Genomic DNA, 17853 nt, shown 5'->3' with positions numbered 1-17853 from the left:
GACAGCCAACATTAATATAGGTTTAAGAAAGCAAAAAAAACTGGTAGGCACAATACACACTGCTGTCAATTCCATGTTTTGACACCTGATACTATCCAAATATCCCTTTAGATGGTTTATTATCTTTTTGATAATCAATGTTAGGTTAGATATGCCTGAAACACTATCAACCAAAAAGCTCTCAATTTGTAAGTCCAAATTTTGGTATGATAAACATGCATGAAAAAAAAGTTGAAAAGGCAACAATGTGATTTTTTTTTGTTCAAGGGCAGGAAATGATTTAAAATTAGAATATTATTATTAGATTTCAGCTAAAGTTCAGTGTGGTCTCAGACTTCTGGATCCAGCTGCACATTATACTCACATGAGTGCAATGCATCTGTATGTATGTGTCCGTGTGTCTGTGTACAGGTTGCTACATGTGGCTCTTAGTTCAGTTCTTCATGAAGGACTGCATCATGTCAATGGGCAGAGGGAAAATGATGGTGGAGTTCTTCTCGGCTGCGATGGTGTTGAGGGTCTGAAGGTAGCGCAGCTGCAAAGCAGAGGGGGACTCTGCGATCACCAGAGATGCCTCCTTCAGTGCCCGTGATGCATTCATTTCTCCCTCTGCGGCTATCACCTACAGACAACAGAGAAAAAAAGCATGTGTGTCTTGATTTAGCAAACCTTGTATACCGCAAAAAAACTTCTACCCTTTAACCCAGTTTCAAATAGATACCCACTCTTTACCCTGAAGTCATACTGAGAGTTATCTCATCGTTCCTTCAAATCAACAGTTCACCCAAACAAAACAAAAAATTCTGAAAATGTACTCCTCCTCATGCCATCCAAGATGAGTTTGTTTCTCCATTGGAACACATTTTGAGTAATTATGTATTACTTGCTCACCAGTGGATACACTGCAGTGAATGGGTGCCGTCAGAATGCCATCAGCCCAAACAGCTGATAAAAACATCTCAAAAGTTCACATGACTCCACCCCAATAATTACCATCTTGTGAAGTGAAAAGCTGCGTGTTTGTAGGAAACAAATACATTATTAAGACACTTTTCCTCTTTCCATCATCTATCCATAAAATGTCTTTCTCCAGTGGAACGCACTGATCAAGCATTGTCTACAAGTAAAAACAGCCCAAAAAAGTTCTAAACATATCTCAGTGGATTTTGATGTGAGAGAAAAACAGGAATTGGACGTTTTCACTGGAGGAAGTGTTATCTTAGATTGCAGACTTGTATTTTGGCAACAAGATACTGTTTAAAGGAGTGGTTGATTAAGATTTCACCTTTTAACTTTAGTTAGTGTGTAATGTTGCTGTTAGAGCATAAACATCTGCAAAGTTACTATACTTAAAGTTCAGTGCAAAGAGAGATAACTTTCTTTTAAAGAAATTACTGTTTAAGGAATACAAAAAAACACTGGTAGGGACTACAACGAGTTTCTTCCTTGGTTTGTGATGTCACTAACCCTAAAATTTATTCAACCCCCACCCCCTGGCACACGCAACATGTTTGGCCATGTTTGGCTGCTTTAGAGAACAGGTAGAGTTGTGTTAGTTGTGGTTGTTGCCATGATGTCAAAAAGCTGTTATTTTCATCCCGATTGCACAGCCTCTTCGTTGGTTAAAAATATAAATGGTTCAAATTTATTTTTAACTTGGTTCCTGAAATGTATTATACCATTACAGCGCTCTGTGCTGCAAGTTTTACAGAGCACTGCTTCCTTAATGTACACGCGTTCAATACCAGTACACTAGATTTTGTTCATAAGCAAACGCTTTTTACTTTTACATGTATTGTGCTTTAATCAGGATAAAACCGTAAATCTAAAAATAAACAAAGAGCAGTAGCAATTACAAATAACAGCATATCTAAAAAGTATGAGATAACTACAAACAAAAAACATACCATTCTGAAACGTTCTGTAAGAGCCATGCATTCACAGGTTCTGCTCAGTCCTCTTCACTAATTTTCTCTGGGTTCGATTCATGCTCAAATTGCTAAGGCAATATTGACGCCATTGTTTACAATACACTGGAGGACGTGTAACTACCCGCAATGGTGTGGGGCGTGATCTGAGCCAGTTAACCAATCTGAGCCCATTGTGTATTTCTGAAGGAGGTGTAAAATATGTGAAAATAATGCATTTAAAAACAACAACAACAAAAAAACGAATCATGAACACATTACACTGCACCCCATAAACACTATCAAGCCTTTGAAAAAAGTGGATCAACCACCCCTTTAAAGTTAAAATGCCTTAATGATGGATTTGCTTCTTACTCACTGAAGCCATGTATATTACTTGAGGATTATTGCGATGTTTTTATCAGCTGTTTGGACTCTGGTTCTGATGGCACTCATACACTGCAGTGGATCCATTAGTCATGTAATGTTAAATTTCCTTATGGTCTGAGGGCAAGTAAATATTCATACTACATTCGACTATTCCTTGAAGCAACTCACCTGGTTTTGCTTTATGACAGAGTATGCATTGCACAAGTTTTTTAGCAAATAAACATGTCTTAAAATCAGTACTTTTTTTTTTTTCCCGCAAAAAGTATTTAAAGACAAAATAGTTACAATTATTCAAATTTTGAAAAGTTTCTAAACGTCTCTTGACGGTTTCACAAAACAAATAGTGGTTGGAAGAAACCACTTATTTGTTTTACTGCAAGTGAACCTGTGTTTGAAGGGATAGTTCACCCAAAAATGAAAATTCTGTCATCATTTACTCAACCTCTAGTTGTTCCAATTACTTTTGGCCATATTATGGAAGTCAATGGCTACAATCAGCCATCTAGTTACCAAATTCATCTAAATGTCTTCTAAATGTGCTCAACACAAGAAATAAACTCATACAGGTCTGAAATAATTTGAGGGTGAGTAAATGATGACAGAATTTTCATTTTTGGTTGAACTATCACTTTATTATAGTTTGGGTCAGGTTTCTTTTTGTCTAGCAAACCTCTGTATGTAAACTGTCAACTTAATGTGTCTTTGCTCAATAAAAGTATATATTTATTTTAAAAATGTATAACTTATCCCAGACTTTGAAATGGTAGTCTATACATAATATGCACACACAAACATTGTTTATATGTGAATTATATATTCATTTTTATTTGTTAATTAAGAATAAAATATGTTATATTACTTTTGCAAAATGTGTAAATTTGACAAGTCTTTCTAAAATTACAAATAGTGTTTTTAAAAACTATTTGGACATTTCATCTACATTCGTGATGCAAGTTTTTCCATTAGATAATTCCAATCTTACCCTTTAAATCCGATTATAATGTTAGGAAATGCATTTATTCTGTCCTGTTTTGGTTTCATGTAATAATTTTTCATCCTCTTTCTGAACTAAATTAATCTGTTTACATTTAAATAAAAGACCTCTGTTATGATAGTCTTACCACTTGTAAGTGAGAAATAGCGTCACTTACTAAATATAAAAAAAAAAAATATCAAAAGCATTTTACCTTAGCTCTGGCCTCTCTGGTTGCTTCAGCCTCAGCCGCCATGGCCCTCTGGAGCTGCAGGGGCAGTTTAACATCCTTAATCTCCACACGTTCCACTTTAATACCCCAGTCATCTGTGGCATCATCCAGTGATGACTAAAGAAATACAGAGTCAAGTCTAAACACTTCTGCTCAGAGATTCCTCATGCCTAGTGCTCCTCATGTTTGAAGCACTGTGTCAGTCAAGACAAATGTTCCTCATAGTTTTTTAAAGGATGTCAGATGGAATGAGCCAACAATAAACTGAGGTAGGAGCTAGCACTGCAGTCGAGCTGGATAAATCAGCTGAGATGTGGTGAATGCACTGCCTGAAGTTGTAGAATGCCTGCTTGAATCAGGTCTAGATCAGACAAAATTAATGAGAGAATAAGCTCTCACTTTTATTTTTGGGTGATCTATTCCTTTAAAAGTTTAACTCTTGTTTTGTATTGTAATGAATGTATGTATGTGTTGTTTGTTACCTGCATACTGTGGGCGATTTCCTCTCGGTCAGACAGGATCTCTGACAGGTTCTTTGTACCCAGCACGTTCCTCAGGGTGGTCTGTGCCAACAGACGAGTGGCTGCATCAGCATTGGTGATGTTGGCGACTGCCAGCGTTGCGTTTTGTACACGGTAGTAAACTACACCATCTACACTCACTGTCACAGAGTCCTTTGTCAGCACCTGTGAGGATGAATGCACACAGACTATTTATTCAAAAACATCATCTGGGTGATATTCTGGAAAATCAAAACAACCGCAAAACTATTCTACCGGGAAATCTGGTCTAATTAAGATTTTTTAAATGTTTTTGAAAAAGACACTTCTCGTGCTCATAAGGCCTGCATTTATTTGAGCAAAACATAATAAATTAATTAAAAAAAAAAAACACACACAGAAATAACAATTTAAAACAACTGTTCTATTTTAATTTTAATTATTCCCGTGATTGTGAAACTGTATTTTAAGCAGCCATTACTCCAGTCTTTAGGGTCACATGATCCTTCAGAAATCATTCTAATATCCTGATTTGGTGCATATCAGTACTTATAATCAATGTTGAAAACAGTTGTGCTGCTTAATATTTTTGTGGAAATAACTGTACACTATCATTAAAATGTTTGGGCTAAGCAATTTAAAAAAATGCATTAAAGGATGCATTAAACTGATCACGAGTGACAGTTATGTCATTTATAATGTTACAAAAGATTTCTATTTCAAATAAATGCTTTTCTTTTGAACTTTCTATTCATCAAAGAATCCCGATGTTTCCACAAAAATATAATAATAAGGACCATTATTAATAAGTGAGCACCAGTATTACTTGATAATAATTAAGCACCAATTCAGAATGATTGGCATAAATTATATTTTAAAATATATTAATATAGAAAACATTTATTTTAAATTAAAATAATATTTCACAATATTAGAGCTTTATGTTTGAACAAATAAATGCAGCCAAGGTGAGCAACTTCTCTCTCAAAAAAATAAAAATAAAAATCCAAACTTTCAAAGACGATAATCTTCTTCAGCAATAGTGGTACAAAATGGAACTGCAAACATAATTTCAAAACAAGCTCCCCAAAAACTCCAACCACAAGTTTGCAATTTTTAGGATGTCATCCTAAATGATTTGATATAGTCACTGTACATCCAACTGTGTGGTAAATGTATTAACACTGTAATGATGATATGCTTCACCTTTATACTGATGCTGTTCATGTGTTCCTGTTAGCCAGCACCCCCCATTATGGGACTCACAGCTGAAAGTTTATTTGCATCTCTCAGGAGAGAGCGCCAAATTCAAATAAACTATTTTCCGCCTATTTTTCATTCATTCTTTTTTCCGGTGGATCGCCTCATTCTGTTTGTGACACTGTACGCTGCAAAACCGTGCCGTGTTTTTACTACCAAGACGCAGTTTTCGACCGTGAGTTATTCCATAACGGACGCAAACAATTCTCTCGCTGAAGAAATTAAATGTAAACAAAGGAATTATGATCCATATTACAACGTTATTGCTTCGTTGGACTAAACGTGCTTCATGAGATGTCGTTCAGTGGACCCTTACCTTTCTAACTAAACCGGGATTTACAGCTGTGGATGTGTTTATGACTCGTTATTACGATGGATCTGGTATGTACAGCGTTTTCAATGTTTATTTTTTTATGTGAACTGCTTACACAAATCTAGCAAATACAGTCTTTATAAGCTTTCCATTGAAAAACAGCGATCTGTCGTCGATGCTTGAGGCTTAGATCTTTATAATGATACATAGTTTGTCAAGATTAAATTTGTCCTGTTTCATTTAATCTATTCATAATCACTGGCATGTGCGTGTGAGAGAGGCTTTGAGGACGAGGACGTCGGGGTGCAGGTTAACAGGTTAAAACAGGCTGAAGTTGAGGAGTAGTGTTTGTGTGTGTGATCTCACCTCTTGAGGGGGGATATCAAAGGTGATGGTGCGCATATCCACATTGATAAAGCTGTCCGTGCATGGCAAGATGAAGAAAAGACCTTTGTGAGACAACACACACACACACACACAAGCAAACACAACAAAAGACTTAGCAGCAGCAGACACTCAGAGCATCATAATCATTAACTCTCAGAAACAGGGCTGATCTTCAATGAGTGCACAACTGGCAATCTACCAAATTCCATTCTCACTGCCAACCTAAATTTATGACATATTATTAGAATTATATATATATATATATATATATATATATATATATATATATATAAATAATTAATAAAAGAAATAGACATAGACATAGAAAGTTCAAATGATTGTATTAATAAATACATTTATACATTTTTGTATCAAAGCCAAATATTTTATTGTTACTATTGATTAATTTAATGCATGAATAAAAGCATTCATTTCTTAAAAACATATGCATGTATAAACTAACATACATATAAACATATGTTTGTTGATACATATAAACATATGCATGTTAAACTATTTTTTAAATAAAGAGTATTAAAAAAGAACAGTTCAATATGTGACGAGGAAGACAAGTAGGTCTGTATGTGTGTGCTTGAGCAGTTAATATGTTTAATTTGTCATCCCTGCAGTTTTCTCAAGTGGTCATCGGGTTTGTTAGTCTGTTCAAAGGTTTGTATACTCAACTGTGGAAAATTCTGCTCACATTCCACCCTTAAATAAAGCAATGGAGGAGGAGTCCACCGCAAATTGTTTGCAGACCCCTGTAGCCTCAAAGAGGACAAAGGAATCAAGCTTTCTTTTCAGACCTATAGTACAAATGACATCAAGCCATCAAGAACGAATTTCTTGCCTTAAAAAGTACTACTGAAAAGAGTTTGATATAGAACGCTCACAGTGAAAAGCCTCTGTTGACTTTCAGAATATAAAGTCGGTGGACTAATGCTAATAATAGACACTACCCTGAAGTTCATTGCTGGAGGGAAAGCCCTGCAGCTTCATATTCCCCAACACAAGCACAACCACTGCGTAGTGTCATTAACCTTAACTTAACAATAACTTTGGCTATACAGATTTGTATTATTAGTTCTGAATATCAGTGTTCTCTAAAACACCAAAATAATAGTTTTTAGGTAAGTTTAGGTTTTGCATTAATCATGCACTTCATCTTTTAGTTTTTTTTTTTTCTGTTGCATGCACAGGATTCAACATTGTGCCACCTTTCCATTGAAGAACTGTCACAATTCAATAAGAAAAAAAAGCCTGAAAAAAGACTAACTGCAACCACAGCATGCAAATATTTCTTTCAATCATTGTTGGTTACACATTGAATGCAAAATTTTTAACAGTGCAATTAATAGGACTTTCAAACTTTTATATGATGAATCTTCACTTCAGTGGGAAGTCGTGGCCTAGTGGTTAGAGAGTTTGACTCCTAACCCAAGGTTTGTGGGTTCAAGTCTCGGGCCAGCAATACCACGTAGGTGCCCTTGAGCGAGGCACTGAACCCCCAACTGCTTCCCGGGTGCCACAGCATAAATGACTGCCCACTGCTCCGAGTGTGTGTTCACGGTTTGTGTGTGTGTTCACTGCTGTGTGTGTGCACATCGGATGGGTTAAATGCAGAGCATGGGTCACCATAATTGGGTGTATGTCATGTCACTTTCAAAGGCAGCACTTCTAGGTGATGTGCAATTAGCAAGTTGAGAGTGAAATTATTAATTTAGCTCAAATTACCAAACACTGAGCTATATAACCCATCACCAAGATCAAATCACGTAATCACTGTGGCAACCACAGCAATGCATGGAACTTGATCCAGAATCCTCAATAAAGCGTGACATCATGGCCAAAAACAAAATGGATAGTTATTAGACATCTATTCAAATTACTTTTATGGCTTAGAAGGCTAGAGTACAGAACACGTTATGAGGTGTGTGACTAACCTGACATTACAATCTCAGACGTTAATACCTTTTTATATAGCTATTACAATTTAACTGTAAAGACTATGCAAGAACATTATGTGCCCTTGTAAAAAACGTTATGCGTGTGTGATCGCTGATTACAGAGAGCAGGAGAATGATCATTATCACATGGAATGCTTAAATCTCTAGCACTGATTAAATCAGACTGATCAAACGTTATAGATTTTTTTCTTTTACCTGGTCCTTTGGCTCCTCCTCGTAAAATGCGTCCCAGACGAAAGATAATCGCCCTTTCATATTCCTTCACTATCTGTAGGTAAAAACGTAAAACAGCCCCTAATTATGTAATTTAGATGTTGCATGGCAACCTTTATCATGCGTTCATCATTATTCATATAACCATAAAGATGATAAAGATAAAGATTATAGGACCATGATAAACAGTCCTATCTGGTCTGAAGAATTGCGTGGCATGATTTGATACAGGGATGATCAACACAACTTAAATATCCCCACCCGTACTGACCAATGAATTGTAATTTTGATTTCCAAAATAGGATTTTAAAATCATGTTATGACATCCAGTGAAAGAAAGACCACCACTAAATACCTTAATGCACATCCATATGGAGAGAGGCAGGGTCAGCAATGTGAGCAGGATGGAGAAAAGCACCAGGATCCAACCACACAAGCCAATGTCACTGTCTGTATTCTCCAAGGCTGTTAGGCAAAGCAAAGTTGCATACACATAAACTTTCATTATACGTCTATACAACAACAACAACCACAAAAGATAGTAATACACAAATGCACATTAAGCTAAGCTAACACCGCAAATGATTGGTTAAATGAGTTCAAAGATGCAAAAACATAACCTTTTAGCTTCAAGCTGAAGTGCATGCATTATAGCCATTCAACCACATCGATAAGCCACACATAACAAATGAACGCTTCCCTAAAGTAAAAAAATAAAATAAAAAATCAATTAACAAACAAAACGGCTAATGCTATGCTTTTAAACCTTACCTACCTTGAGTATCATCAACTGTGTGACTCCACCGATCTATAGAGAAATGTAACTGTAAGAGGCTACTGTATGTGTGGCCTAAAACCCTTAGTCTACGAGCCCATAAGCCCAAATAAGGGATAAGACATTTCCTTGAGCAAATCCATCCAGAGCCAAATACATTAACTGCTGCGAAAGTCAGCGCAAAGATTGAATGCTGGATATGATTATTGAGCAGGACAGTGATCACAGTAATTGTAGAATGATTAAATCATCCCTGCTTTGCACTGACCTCGCAACCTTTGCATTAAGGCTAAGATCTTTGACCACCAGCCACATGATTTGAAAAACACCATGCTGTTACACAGGATTTAATATAGATCTATTTAAACATAATTTTGTCTTTAATAAAGTATAAATAAATTTATATTTTGATTCTTCCGAAATAAAGACCTAGTGTTTCCCAACACAAAGTTCAGTTTTGCATAAAGATGAATAAAGCAGCTCTAAATGTTGTCCAGTCATTTATATTCAACCAAGATGCATTTTTTACTACTTTTACTAAACCACACCATACTATGGGATACTATGATTACACACTATACCATTCAGTTCTACAGTATACTATATCACACCATCCCACGTCATTTTTTTATCATTATACCTTTATTATTTAATTATTATTATGCGAGATCAATGCAGACCATTAATAAACAACAAAAATTAAATAAACAACAAAACATCAGGTTATTGCTCTGACGAAGACGGAAGTGCTTGGACTGTATAGTGCTATAGGACTCATTTTAATGTTGGGGTATGAGCACCTGTTGTTGTCCAGTTTGGCACAGAGGGCATAAAGACACACCCATGCTGCACTATCAATAATAAGAACAGACCCCGAGGAAAAATGGACGTGGACGTGCATTGACGTGCTTCCAATGTTTACACATTTTTTAAATCATTTTTAATCTCATTAAAGGCAGGTTACAGAGGCATTTAATATGGCTTAGCCAATTAGTTTTATTTCCACTGAATGCAGCGTATATCCAACGCACACAACGGTGCAAACAATTGTTATTAAATAATAATCAGCCAACCTATTTGTCGATCCTTCCTTTTTTGCTCTCTCATCGCAGCTGTCTCCCTGCCATCTTCCATTGTTGGAGATATCTTTGAATTATTCAGGGCTGATATGGAGCGGAGCTTTTAAGCACTCCCAGCAGGAGATCGCTTCTCAGTAATATTTTCCAGCTCGGGACAGTTACGTTTCTACGTGTGGTTCAACACCCCTCTCTCACAGTAAGTGGGTGGGCTGGAGAGGGTTGTGAGTGGGCGGGCATTAGTCTTGTTCGTGAAAAAAAGAAAAAAGAAAAAAGAAAAGCGGAAGTGGGTAGGAAAAGGAAAGCTGAATTTTAATAATAACTTATACACCTTTAAAGACAGACATTTAAATCCTTTAACGGATGTTTATCAATGGCGCATATTTTTGTACTTAAATAATCGCGTTTAACATTTCTGGTAGTAGGTTTTTGTTGGAAACTACAAATGACCGGGGGAGAGATGAGCTCTGCATGCCTCCGTTGTTAAAAAATAAATAAATTAATTAAAAAAAAAACCACACAAACACAAAAATATTAATCAGCATCGAGTTTTTACTTTCAGCGCTGAGGAGTGTTGAGAAAAGGAACATCGTAGAGGAGGATATCAACCAATCATCATAGAGACGTAAATTGCGTGCTATTATTTTGAACGTCTCCCGTAGCGACTGGGCTGATAAATGAACAAGTATTTATGATGAGCAGCGATATTGAATATTTGATCGCCAACAGATTTTCCAAGCTGTCATTAAAACTATCTATCTATCTATCTATCTATCTATCTATCTATCTATCTATCTATAATGGAGTTATAACTATAGGCTACAGAAGTAAGTTAAATAGCACAACAGGCATCTCTCTTTTATACAAGCTTTTAAGAAGGGATGGATGTTTGTTTCCAGTGATAGGACAGGCAAGTGAATTTATATCTTGCTGTATGCGTGTTGTTTTCTTTATGTTTTCTGACTAAAAGCAAAGCCATTTTAAAGTGGTTAAGCAAATATTAATAATAACAATCAGCAGGGATCCCCAGACCAATACAATTAGTGTGCCTCCTCTATTTAAAAACCCACGAGCCGCCACTGGATATCATATGATTTAGTATAATTACATTAAATAATTTAAGTGATATACGTGTACACATACAAAATTCTAAGTAAAACATTGCTAAGCTATATTTGGCTGAATTATAAGTCAGATGTGGTACTTAATAAAGAGACGTTTGAGAGCCGAAAGAGCTAAGATAATCGAAACAATCAATGAGTGCAAATGTTTAGAACAGCGGTAAGTTCATAAATAAAATAATACTATTAGATCTGTTTTCAGTGACATTATCCAGGTGTAATTATTGTCCAGGTCGAGGCAGCGTTTGTTATTGCATATATGTTATAATTCATTTTATAAAGTGTGAAAGGGTGGATTTCCCCTTGAACAGTGTGTTCATGTTGGAAATGATTTGCTAAGCTTAATATATCGATTCATTCATGGACTGTGTAAAAACCATAGACAGTAAAAGAAATGGACACAGCGACCCCATTGGATTCAACGGAGAAAAATTAAGTCAATTAGAAGCACTTACTTCCTGGGGGTCGGGTGTACTGCGCAGACTCAAACTGAGCTTGATGACGTAGATTTCACGAGAGCAACCTGTAAGTCTTCTAATCGCTGTGCCAAGAGAAATCTGAATCACCCACCGAATCTTGCAGAGAAGGCGAGCGTGAACAGGAGCAAATTTTGGTAAGTATTCTGATTAATTATCTCCCTTGACTTTATGCCTCCACATCCCCCCAATAGCCCTCATAGACAGTAAAAGATTGCCTGCGAGCTTCTCCTCCTGTCCATACGGTAAGGTCTCTACTGTGCGACAAAGAGTCGCTGGTTATGATGCAATCATTAGCCTATTTTTGACAAAAACTGCTTCTACGGGACCATAACGTAAGATACAAGGTAATGGAGCCTTTTATACATTTTCGTGCTTCTTTAGAAATAATTAATGGACAAATGGAATCTTTAAACGCCTCAGATGTAAAGGTATTTGCTGTCAAAGTGACGCCAAAATGAATGGGAGTCAATGGAATGCTAACAGCAGGTGGGGGTCCGCTAGCCAATGGCGGCGCCCAGGGATGATTAAAAAAAAATATGAAACCCTGCCCCCCTGGTAAAAACAGGCATCATTGCGCCCCCTGGTGGAAGGTACTTTGTACATATTTTATCAGCAACAAATGCTTGTAAAACTTCTCAGGTTACGAATGTAACCATGGTTCCCTGAGAGGGAATGAGACACTGCGTCCTCTAGGGGTGGCTTTGGGGAACACCTCGTCGTGACCCATGTCTGAAGCATACTTCGAAAAATGCCAACGTGTTGGCCGGCGGCAGCATCTGACGTCACTACCGGCGCGACTATAAATACGCGCCAGTAGGACCCGTCACCTATCTTCTTCGTGAAGCTTGCGTCCGAAGCATGGCAGGGAGCTAGAGGACGCATTGTCTTGTTCCCTCTCAGGGAACCATGGTTACATTCGTTAACCCTCTGGAGTCTAAGGGTATTTTTGGGGACTGGAGAAGTTTTGTCATGCCCTGACATTTGTGCTTTTTTCAGTTTCTTATAAATATCTAAATGGGTAAAGTCTAATCTCACTGTAATCAGCACAAACTGGGCTATAATAATATGTGAAATGCATGTATGTACATGATTGTGTTTTTGAGAAAAAAAAATATTATGCGTGGTTAGTGAAAAACTAAAAATGTTAAAACACTTGAAAAAGGCCATAAAACACAAAGAACAATGGTTCCCGGGATTTTTGAGAACTGGAGCTTGTAGACGTTCCCTGTCAAGGGAACTTCGAACTGCATCCTCTAGGGGTCGCTTTGGGGAACAGTATACCCATGCCGCCATGCTGAGGGGAGTGCAGGCCAGAACCATGGCAAACACTAAGTACCAACTCTACCATTTCGTTGGGAGTCGCCCCTGGGATGGTTAGACGGCTGTCCATGACATTATCCCTTATGGCCAAAGGCCTAAGCTACATACCCAACTTACCTGTAGGGCCCCGGCCCGGGGTAGAGCTGAAGGCTTGGAATCATGAAAGATTCCTTTAAAGGGATACGGCTAAGAACCTAGCATGTTCTTTACCAAGTCTTGCCTGTAACCCAGGGGCTACCGCTAGCTTTCGCAAAAACTTGCCAAAAGAGCTGTCTCAACAGTTCTCTAGTAGCAACGCCCTGTTCTAGTATGAGAGGATACATGGGTGGAGTGGCGCCCAAGATGAACGGGGCTTAAACCGACTCAAGAAAGGGCACGAAGCAACCGCGCGAAGCCCTCACCATATATGATTTTAGAAAGAACGCAGAGTACTAGCGTGCGAACTTACCACAGTGTGGATTTCAGAAAGTGTGCAAAGACTTCACGTGCACACTTACCATAGCATGGATTTACAAATACTGTTCTAAGGAGGGGCACTTGTGGCACTCTAATAGAGCAGCTCATAGATGGCCCGGGAGCAGAGCAATTGGAGGAAGAAATGTACAGATGAAGCCTCGACCACGCCTGTACCATGGCGTCCAGCCCCAGTGGAGCTGGATGAGTCAGAGTAAGCCAGAGGGGATAGTGCGATGCTCTCTCGAGTCGCACACAGATCCACCCAAGTCTGGCCAACCTCTCCAACTCTGCTTCATCACCTTGGTGCGAAGGCGCCATTCCCCGAGCCTCAGTCCCTGCCTCAACAGGATGTCTGCTCTCACCGTACATCTCAAAAACAGTATGTAGTACTGGAGCGCTCTGCTGAAAAAAACGAGCATTCAGTCTCATATGATAGGAGGACTCTGAGCTCAGAGTAGCACGCTCATAGGCGACCCTTTTTTTTTTTTTTTTTTGGAAAAAGGGGAGCGCTGCTAAACTACCACGAGAATTGCCCAAACAGCCCCTCATGTTGCGGGAAGCGATGTTTGAGGTGTATAACAAATACACACTGGCTGAATGAAGCCCAAGGAACCCAGGGCTAATCATCTTAAGAAAGGGAATGAAGCGGAGCGTGTAACCCCTACCGTACAGGATTTCAGAAAGTACGCAGAGTCTTGCGTGCACACTTACCACTTACGTGGATTTCAGAAAGTGCGCAGAGTCTTGCGTGCACACTTACCACTTACGTGACCACCATGTGGTTTTGAGAAAGTACACAGGCTTAGCGTGTGTACTGAAAGGTTACTAAGCATCGCAGAGGCTCTGGATCGCAAGGGAGAGGCCAGCTCCAATTTTCCAAACCTCAAGCGAGGGGAGCATCACCTGAGGCAATACATACAGAAAGACTTCTGTAACTACCACCTCCACCTTCCCATTGGACGTCGCTAAGCGGCCAGGAGGCCCCTCAGGGTGACCTGGTCGGACATCCCGCCCAAATGCGCCAAGCGACCAGGAGGCCCCTCAGGGTGACCTGGCCGGAAATCCATGAAATTCCCTGCAGAGCTGTGCCAGTTCTGATGATCAGCCAGGCTCCTGCCGAAAGCCTGTGATCTTGGCCACCTAATAACAGAGCACGAGGCCGGAACTGAGCACTGTAAAGGAAACTCACAGAGTTTGTTAGTAGACATATAACCACCAGCAATATAACAACCATAAGCAGATAAATAAAGGGTTACATACTCACCCACCCTCCTGTACTGGAGTCCCGCTCACGGGGCGCCCCCTTTTGGTCCGGACCATCAGTAAGGTGGTTACTATGAATATAGGACCAACCAAAAACATCATAGGTCCAGCATAGGAGACTGTTATGAGAGAAATTTTCCACCTAACCTCGATCAGGTGGAGAGCTGGTGGTTACAGGGGAATTAGGCAGGGGAGGATAAAAGCAGAAGTTAAAAACATCCAAAGGAAGTGAGTGACTACTAGGTATCGCTCCGATCCGGACGAGAATGCTGCCTCGTCTGAATCACATCCCTCAGACCCTACTTACCTCTTCGTGACCCGCGATTCCTCTTGCCCCCGCCCTTAGGTGGGGGAGGAGCGCGAGCCACCACACTAGCCTTCTGTGCCTGTCTTCGATCCTCAGATCGAGATGGGCCAGGACCCCTTTGTTGTTCGGGCTCAGACCTGGACCTTCGTGGAATGAAGGATTTAAAGGCAGCTGAGCGCACCCTTGCCTCCCTGAACTTTTCGACCACCATCTCGACAGAGGTACCGAAAAGCTCAGAAGGCGAGACCGGAACATCGAGAAGAAACCCCCTTTCTTCCCTCCCGATGTCTGCCAGCTTCACCCACAGATGTCTCTCCATTACCACCATGGCCGCCATAGACCTACCCATGGCGGAGGAGGCCTGCTTGCATGTAAGTCAGGCAAGAATGGAAGGCTCACCTGGGCTGGAGGGCTATGGTCAGACAAATAATGCTCATCGAGGCGACCTCGCGACATCACTTTTCTGGCACACTTCCATGGCAAGTCTAATTTTGCCGTGGCGTGATCCATAACCTCTAACAGCTCCCCATACGCAGGGCAGGAGGAATGAGAAGGCTCAGCCTAAGCTTCTTCGCCACTCTCAGACATCTCCTGCTCTTTGTGGGTAGAACCCAGCAGAGCACTAACTTCAGTATCAGAATGGGCTAATGACAACGCATCTTCCTCCTGAAGTTCTCTCTCGTTTGCCGCCGAAGAGTGTGAAAGGAAAAGTCCCTCTCTACACTCCTCAGCGAGATCCACCTGTGATCCCCACGAGCTCATTCTCCTCCGTGCCTCGGCAACGGCGGGTCCTGAGCTGCGGGAAACAGATGGCTGTCCCTCTTTCCTCGAAAAGAGAGACAAACGAGAGCGGAGCTTTTTCACAGAAAAACGCTCGCAGTTCACGCAGATTGCCCCTCAAGGACATTGCGCGCGTGCTTAGGGCTGTCGCGGTTAAGAAATTTCCCCTGCGGTTATTATGGGTGGCTCAATAGCGCGATATGCGGTATTACCGCCGGTTTCTTTTTTTTTTTTTTACATAGCTAATTTATCCTGATTTTGCTGCATACAAAGCTCTATCGTTGAGTTATGTAGCATATATTGTTGCTTTTTTTAACTGACAGAGACGTTTTAAAACATTTTTATTTATTGTTAAATGCCAAACAGCAACAAGAACATGCGTTTTCCAATAAAAATTTTTTTTTAAGAAATCAAGTTCTAACATGTATTACATGTATGTGCGCGCGACTTTGGACAGCAGCGGAAATCTAGACTGATTATCGCGTCACCACTGGCCCACCAGGACAGTGGATTCGCGCTGGAGTCGATGCACTCCTCAATCAGATAGCGTGAGCTCGTTATCTGCTCACGCTCTCTTGGGTATGGGCACTGACGCAGAGGTTGTCCGTGACTTCAGCAGGTATGCCTGTTACTTTCACGGCTGTATTTTACAGATTTCGCAAAGGCTTCAGCTACTCCTAAAGGCCAATTTATACTTCTGCGTCGGGTGCGCGTAGAAGGTACGGCGTAGCATACGCATTGACGTGTACCATACGTCGTACCCTACGCCGTACCCTGACGCGCACCTCCTCAAAAAGGTAACTACGCGTCGCGGCGACGCGGATCGCAATATCTGTGATTGGTCGGCTTGGTAGCATCGCATTTCCGGCTATGCATTTCCGGCGTGTTCTTCTGCACCGCCCGCCATTTTTAAATTCAGAAGTTCAGGTGAAAGTTCAGTGAAGAAAATGGAAATGGACCAAGTGACCGAGCGATTAGTTGAAGAAGTGCGGAAATACAGCCATCTGTATGACTCGTCTTCTGCAGAATACAAAGACTGCCAGATGGCAGCGAATTCCTGGAGAGAGATTTCCTCCAACGTCGGTTTGGATGTAGCGGATTGTATGAAGAGATGGAAGAACTGTCGAGACAAGTACGTTCGCCTCCGTAAAAAGCTCGCCACAAGGAGCGGGGATCCAGGAGGGAAAAAAGTCCCAGCGTTTTATTTATTCCTGTCTTGGCTGGCACCTCATGTGAAACACCGGTTTACGGAGTCAAACTTTGACGATAAGGTAAATAATGCACGTCCTTTATGAACCTCTGTTGTTTTTAGGTTAGCTAACTTAACTAGCAATGCTACCACGCCGTAACGTTATTGATTAGTGCAAAAATAATATACCTGGGAAACAAAAAGCATGTGTAATGGGTTTTAATTATATTGTATTTATATTACATGTAATAGATTGTAATTATATTGGGCTTGCAGATAATACAAACGCAACAACGTAGCATTTGCAATGTAGGAATATGCAGTATTCATAGCTCTGTTTATCTGTGAATTAACACTGGATGAATCAGCTTTTATATATAAAAGACTAACTTACACTATTTGCTATTTCTTTCATAATCGCAGGATGGGAGTGATTCAAGCTCAAACTCCAATGGTTCGGCTGTTGTGAGACCTTCAGCCAATAACGACCAACTAGCATGTCCACCGTCCCCCCAGCCATCTCTTCAGTCCCCCCAGACATCTCTTCAGCCCCCCCAGACATCTCTTCAGCCCCCCCAGACATCTCTTCAGCCCCCCCAGACATCGCTTCAGCCCCCCCAGACATCGCTTCAGTCCCCCCAGACATCGCTTCAGTCCCCCCAGACATCTCAGTCCCCCCAGACATCTCTTCAGTCCCCCAGTCCAAGGATGGCACAGAAAAGGAAGAGGAAGGAACAAGAGGACTGGGTCCAAATGCAAGTTGCTCGGTTGGAGGCTCAGTTGGAGGAACGGCGGGTCGAGCTGCAACAGAGACTGAGTCATGGAAATGACGAGAGCGACCGGTTTGGGCACACTGTTGCCGACATGCTGCGAAGGGTGCCGGAGGAGCACAGGGCGCAGGCAATGTTTAATGTGTCCAAGGTCCTGTTTGAGTGGCAGCAGAAA

The 17853-nt window shown here is 40.5% G+C and overlaps 1 protein-coding gene across 2 annotated transcripts; it reads right to left on the bottom strand.

The window, feature by feature from the left end:
• Positions 1–379: 379 nt before the first annotated feature.
• LOC132130759 (stomatin-like) lies at positions 380–10190 on the bottom strand. 2 transcript variants are annotated; one of them, XM_059542556.1, is made up of 8 exons: positions 9991–10190; positions 8918–8950; positions 8498–8607; positions 8125–8197; positions 5942–6024; positions 3985–4188; positions 3485–3619; positions 380–622 (listed from the first exon to the last, which is right to left on the bottom strand). In XM_059542556.1, exons 1-8 carry the CDS (start codon positions 10049–10051, stop codon positions 434–436), a joined length of 888 nt encoding a protein of 295 aa, XP_059398539.1. In that variant the 5' UTR covers positions 10052–10190; the 3' UTR covers positions 380–433. The 2 variants fall into 2 exon arrangements, with proteins under 2 accessions (XP_059398539.1, XP_059398540.1); XM_059542557.1 differs by lacking the exon at positions 8918–8950 and having other exon boundaries at positions 381–622; positions 9991–10185.
• Positions 10191–17853: the final 7663 nt, after the last annotated feature.

The sequence above is a fragment of the Carassius carassius genome, chromosome 47, assembly GCF_963082965.1.
Source record: "Carassius carassius chromosome 47, fCarCar2.1, whole genome shotgun sequence".
NCBI classification, from domain to species: Eukaryota; Metazoa; Chordata; class Actinopteri; order Cypriniformes; family Cyprinidae; genus Carassius; species Carassius carassius.
This window is presented reverse-complemented; position numbering and strand designations above follow the sequence as displayed.